The 7,134-nt window shown below is 34.1% G+C and overlaps 1 protein-coding gene across 1 annotated transcript in view; it reads right to left on the reverse strand.

Moving 5' to 3' along the window:
• Nucleotides 1-248: 248 nt before the first annotated feature.
• LOC112680333 (transcription factor Adf-1-like) overlaps nucleotides 249-7,134 on the reverse strand; it is a 25,184-nt gene continuing 18,298 nt past the window's right edge. The window contains exon 3 of the mRNA XM_025550389.1: nucleotides 249-573. Within this exon, the coding sequence (XP_025406174.1) occupies nucleotides 375-573 (199 nt within the window). The 3' untranslated portion in view covers nucleotides 249-374. The remainder of the gene's footprint in view (nucleotides 574-7,134) is intronic.

Here is a 7,134-nt window from a genome sequence, read left to right on the forward strand (position 1 = left end):
TAATATTCAATAACTGTACATGGCTGTTATATGAGAAAAAAATTCATAATTAATAGCATTGTTTATATATTACTAGTAATATATAATCAATGTTAATAGTCAAATTATGTATTATTTTTGTTGCTTATAAATTTTCTGTCGAAAAAAATTAATTATTAATTAGATTAATCAACTTGAATTCAACAGTACAAAATAATAATATTTAAAAAGTAGAATCTTTTGATTTTACACTGGTAGTCATTTTTATATTTTACACTGGATAATAAATAATTTATTATTTTTAACATTAAATAATTTCAATAATTCAAACCCTATAGAATAGCTTATAAAACTTAATTTACTGTTTATACAAACATACCACTCTTAAAATTATCTTATTTAGGTTCAGTTATAATAGGAACGGTCATTGGAAACCTTCCACAAGCGACTGAGGTTTCCATCTCTTCAATTTCGGCATTTGACACAATTATTGATACTGCCCTTTTTATTTTGGCTACTGTGATGGGTTTCAGGTTTTTTACCGTTTGAGCCATGGCGTGAAAAAACGCATCCACAGAGTCCATGTCTTCCAATCTAAACATACAAGTACACAGTTAAAATAAGTTGATACTTGATAGTAAGTAAATTTAAAAAAAAAAAGGTGATTTTTACCAATTCTAATCGTTTGAAGAAGGGTAATAAAAACAAATCACTACCTACCACAGCGCCGTCAATTCGCTTAATCGAATTTTGCACGTACACCACGATATTTAATAATCATGATTGTAGTACATAGACCCATTAAGAAATAATTCGAAAAACCGACATTAAATAAGGTAAATCCCATCTTAACGTCGTTCACAAGACAATATTAATTTTGCGAATTTTCTTGTTTGAAAATCAATGTGTTACTCGACTTGTTCAATTTACGCACTTATACTATACTAGTTTAATAGATTATTTAAAATTATAATATCCACGATATGTGGAGTAGCTTTTTCATCTTATCTCTAACCTACCACCCAACCATCACAGTCGACGCACGTTATTGCTCTTTCCGCCTCTACCCCTCGTTGGAAAAAAAATATTAAAAATTAAGTAGATATACTTAGAAGAACTAAATTATAGATAAAAAATAAATTTTGACAGTCTTAGTACAATATTATCACATTATTCTTAGAATGGATGGAGCAGTGCCGCAATAATCGAGTGTTGCATATGTCAAATACACGAGCCCATGGCTGCAGCCAATAATTAGAATCCAATGATGATATTTGAAAAATATGTAGAAAGCTAGAAAATAAAACCATTTTGTAATAATAATTATTAATAGAGATTAAACGATAGTTGATTGATTTTGTTTTGTACACATTATCGTACATCAACGTTTCTTTTGCGGCCTGTATAATCGAAATTCAAAATAATTTGGTTACAATTGATTAATGTACGGGTTCTCAAACTGTGCTCAACGGAGCCCTAAGGCTCCGTGAGAGAAGTCTAGGGACTCCGTGGGCATATCTAAATAATATCATAATATAATATAATATATCTTAATATCTTAATTAATACAATTTAAATATTATTATATTTCTCAATTATGAAGAAAAAACACTGGAATTACCCGAATTGCATAACGAGTTATATCCCTACGTAGGCTTATGACCAGCTATGTTATATAATTTCTTCTATAAAGTGCTCCGACCGTAAATAGATTCTGGATACGCGCTCAGTGGCATCGTTCAGCAAGAGCGTGCCGGAATTGTTCTTCAGACGTAATTTTACAGGTAAAAAAAAAAAAAGTAATTTTTTTTTTTCATTTAAACTTTGTGTTACAATTAGTTTCAACAGTTAAGTGACATGAAATACAGGATAGTAATTAAGTTATTTATAAATAAAAAAGACAATAAAATATTTGATTAGATTAAAAGACCTGTACGGTTGAAAAAGTATAAAATGAACAATATAATAACTTTTTATTGGACCGAAAAGATATTTTTGGTAACGAAAGGAATGTTGGAAAGGTTTAAACGGGAAATAAGTTGGACTCATTGAGTTGATAGACTGGGGCATGAGAAAATTAGGTGTCTAATATCATAAACCATAGATTCATTGTGGAGTGTGCAGAGAAAAGATTCAGAGCTAGTTTGAAAGAATGGGAAGAAAGTAGTGTGTAACCAAAACGAAGACGGGAGAATGAGGATATACTTTTCCTGGCACGGGCGGGTTTAAGGGGGTGGCTAAGGGGGCATTAGCCCCCCCCCCTTGGGACTAAGCTATCTATTTTACAAAGCAAAGTATCATTATATATTAATAATTATAATAAAATATCGTCAATGGTCATTGATGAATATGGTACCTATATTATATATTTTTTTTATAAATAAATAGCTCACTTTTGTTATTAATTATGTGTATTTACCTATATTTTAAAATGGTTTTAGATTAAAATTGATACCAATAATATAACTATTTAAACTTTGTCATTATTGTGAAAAATATGACTTACTAATGATGGACTCAAAAACATATTCTGTAATTTAAAATTTTATATAGATTTAAAAAACCAACTAATTAAATTCATTAGTCCCTCCCTTGGTTAGTGATAAAACCCGCCCCTTTTTCCTGGAGAGATTAAGGTTGTGAAACCAGGGTAGTGGTAAGATGGATAGAGGTATATTTCTATATCAAGTGGCGAAGTGGGGTGAGAGTGATCCTCAGTGTTTAAGTCAAAAGTTGGATGTACAAGAACTAAGCATGGGGGTAAAATCTGACCATGGAATTTGTGCGCTTGGGTGGCATCTGAGAGATGCCAAGGACTTGGCTAATTTGTCAGCGAATTCGTTACCGGCGATACCAGTGTGACCTGGTACCCATAGGAACTGAATATCAATGCCAGATTCAGTTAAACAATATAAACTGTGTCTGATAATGATTATGAGGGGAGAAATTTGGGATTTGAAAGCAGTAGAAGAGAGAGCTTAAAGACAGGAAAGTGAATCAGTGACTATGAGGAATTTATTCGTTGGTAAGGTTGAGATCATATTGAGTGCTTCAATTATAGCAAAAGATTCTGCAGTGAATGAAGATGCTGTGGGTGGGAGGTTATTGGAGAAAGAAATGTGAAAATTAGGGATGTAAAAGGAGTAGCCAGCTGACAGGGTAGACACGGAGCCATCAGTAAAGATAAGAATGAAAAGCAGAAAATTACTACAGATAGTCAATAAAGATGTTATTCAAGGTTGGAAGGTAAGGAATTTAAAGAGGTTCGTGAAAATTGTAAGAAATTTTTATTGGTGTGAGTGATAGGGGCAAGCAAGCAGTAAAGATTGAAAATTGGTAAGGTATAATGGAAGCTTGTTAGTTTGGATAATGTAATTACGTATAACTGTAAGATAATGTGCTGTTAAAGCGATGACTGGAAGAGACTTTTGAGCATAATGCCAAGAATAACCATAACCAAGAACCTCAAGAAAGGAGTTAAAAATGTAGAAGTCTTTTTTTGATAAATGTTTTAGTAAGAATTTACTGGCGAGCCATTTAACTCTTATGTGAAGTGATTGACATGACGTTTCAACCTCAATGGCAGTAGATGAGGTGGATCTCATGTCTCCAATTATAGACCTTAGACAAGAATTTTGTAGTTTATTGATTTTATTAAGGTCTGAGAGAAAAGAAGAGCCCGAGAAGAAACAACAATAATCAAATTTGGCGCGTACGACAGATTTATAAATAAGTAAAAAAGTAGAAGGATGAGATTCCCACCATGAATTGGAAATGGATCTAAGAAAGTTAGACCAGTAGGTGGCGAAAATAATTAGGTTATAAAAGTGAGAAGACCATCGAAGTTTATGATCCATGCTTAGACCTAAATATTTGTAGTTAGAATTGTAAGGAATTGAATAATCATTGATTGTTGTAGAAATACACTGAGGATAGTGTCACCTGGTAAATATTAAGGATTTACATTTTTCAGGAACTAATGAAAAATATGATAGAATATTATGTAATGAACACAGCGCATCATTTTGAGTGGTAATTGCAGAGTCGATTTGCTTTTTGTGAGAATAAATAACAATATCATCTGCGTAAACAAGGCATCTGGAATTAAAAGAGTTCAAACGTTTGTCTATAGAACACATGTAAATGTTGAAAAGAATTGGGCTCAAGCAACTGCCTTGAGACAAACCGGTTATTGTGGAGCGTATATAGGTAGAGCCAAAGGGGGAGATAAAATGTAGAATTCTATGAGAGAGGAGTCGAGAAATAAAATGTGTGCAAGATGGTGGAAGATTAAATGCATTTAGATGAGATTAAAAGCGGGGTGTTCACGGAGTCAAAGGTCCCCCGAATATCTATAAAGGTGGCAATAAGATATTCTTTATTATTGAAGGACTGATAAATAAAGGTAGACTTAAACAGTGGGCAGGAGATAATTGTGAGTATGTGGTTGAGGGGTTGGGGTTAGTTTCTGCTTCCGAAGGAACATAACAGGGTGCGACTTTTAGGCAAAAATCGTTAAACCACTCATCGTTATGAGGGCGAGTAGGAGGAAGAATGGAATTATGAAAATGTTTGGCGGATTGCCAAAGTGGAGTGATGGAAGAGGAAGGGTTGAGGCCATTACAGAATTTTTTACAGGCGTATGATTTTTTGAATTTGAGTAGACGAGTCGTAAATGAACAAGCGTTATTGTATCTATAAAAATCATGAATGGAACCTGAGCGGCGATATGTTTGGAATAACTTTTTCCGACTTTTAACAGCTTCGGTACAAATGGAGTCCCACCAAGGAAGTGAGGGAGGATATAATTTGCTGTTTTTGTGTTTGATTGGAATGGATAGTTTGGTGGAGTCCAAGATAATTTGGGTAAGCTAGTTATAAGCTTCAACCAGAAAAGATATGTTATCTATTGACGTAATGTTACAGTTTATAAAATCGGAGGATAAATTCCAATCCGCTTTATTTAGGTTAAATTCCAAAATTGGCATTAGCGTAGAGCTAACATTAGGAGAAGGGTTTCTGGGGATATTTGTACTAGTATGATTATTTGCTGATAGTGAAATTAAAATAGGAAAGTGGTCGCTATTATGTGGATTGGTCATGTTCGACCATGTCGAGGACCACAATAGGTTGGGAGAACAAAAGAAATATCAATGGTGGGATTGGGGTTGTCAGGCCTACCTAGATGAGTGGCGGTACCAGTATTTAGTACACAAAGGCCTAAGGAGTTGATGGTATTGTATATCATATTACCGCGTCTGGATGCAAAGAAAGAGCCCCACGTAGGGTGGTGGGCATTAAAGACGCCTACAATGAAACAGTTACTGCTAGCTTGTTGGAAGAAAGATTTTCACAGCGCTAAAGAGATTTTTGAATCATTAGGTAGGTAACATGATCAGAAGGAAATTGTTGGGAGATTTATGAAGTTTGACACTTCGATACCAATTAAATCAATTTTGTGGTCGCAAAAAGATTGTTTGAGAGTAGGATTCAAATTTATTACACGAGCGTTTAAGGAAGTGTATGAAGCTATCGCGGAACAGTCATAGCCATTGAGCCAGCCGGACCTAAATAAATTGAAGAGTGGTATATTAAATTTCCTGGAGGGTAGAAGCCAGGTTTCGGATAAAAGAGCTATGGAACATTTAGAGGAAAGGAGGTGTTGAATGGAGGGGGAACGAGCTGGAAGACTACGGACATTCCATTGTAGAATGTTAAGTAAATCCATATGAATTTTGATTTAAAATTGAAAGTCATATGTTATAGAAAGAATTATATAATATGGTTTTTACGCAGAGATTGGTTAAAGAAGAGATAGGGTAGAGACATTGGGTATTGCTAAGAGGGCTAGAAGAGAAAATTCGATTAGATTGTAGATAGAGCTAGAAATTTGTAAAGTGACACGGGCAATTAAAGATTGTGTTAAGTTGGTAGCAAGGGTATTTACCCATGTGTAATCAGAATTTTGGTTAGAGGTTCTTTTATCGAGCGGTTATTCTCAACATAGTTCAAAAAAAGAGCCATTGGGAAAAGAAAAAATCTTTTTGGATGGGAAGATTGAAGTGTTCACCATCCCGAGGGGGAGAGAAGTGCTTTCCTTTACCTTTTGAATGGTAATGAATGTGGTTGATTTCGGACGCACTTGGTGGGTATTGTTAGTTTGAATAAAAGGGAGGTGGATTGTGTTTTTTTTTTTTTTTTGAGTAACCATAAGCTGTTTATTAACAATATTAGAATAGCTGTAAGCTGATGTAACCTGATTTTATTTTTTGAAGTTGAAGGCATCGCGGAATGAAATATTTTCGGTGGCCATCATTTTCTTAATATCACGTTAAAAATCCCATTCTTGACATTTGCGATCAGTGGCGAGGTAAGGGAGGTTGCAGAAAAGACAGCGGGGTTCGGTTACTTGTACAGTAAGACTTTGGTCAATAGAGTGCTTGCTCTCACCACAATGACTACATCTCGGACTGCTGCAGCATAATTTGAAAGTGTGTCCAAATCGAAGACATTTGTTACATTGGAGAGGCGAGGGTACACTTGGAGAAACATCAAAAAGGACATTGAAGATTGATAATGATTTTGGAATTTTGGTTGAAAGAAATTTAATTTTTACAATGAGAGTTAGGGTGAGATTATCGTTTCTGTCTAATTGCGTTGTTATCAATAGGACTATTAATGTCGGGAGCAACGTACGTAATCATGGTGTTATCGTACGTGAATTTGATATTGTCCGTATTAAGAACAGGATGGTTTGTTATGATATGTTGTAAGTTTGGAGAGATATGATTATTATGTGAATTTGAAGTATCAGATGTAGACTTACGGCTCTTCCTGTGTTTGACTTCCTGGAATTCGGGGTCTGAATGGTGAGATGAAGCAATCAGGGCCGTCCCAAAGATGAAAATGAAGGGGAGAGAGGGGATGAATATAATGAAAATTGCCAACTACAATTTTTTTTACTCAATGTATGTAGTATAATTAACTATATGTAGTCTTATTTTTACTTTTTAACATGTATATATGTGTCAGTGTCGCACGTTCTTAAAATTGACAATTTAATTATATATATATATATATATATATATATATATACCTATAGTAACATTTTTATTGTATAATAAGCAGGGATCGAGACTTATAGCACTAAAAAAT

Source organism: Sipha flava, unplaced genomic scaffold, assembly GCF_003268045.1.
Source record: "Sipha flava isolate LNK unplaced genomic scaffold, YSA_version1 176_pilon_pilon, whole genome shotgun sequence".
Classification (NCBI taxonomy): domain Eukaryota; kingdom Metazoa; phylum Arthropoda; class Insecta; order Hemiptera; family Aphididae; genus Sipha; species Sipha flava.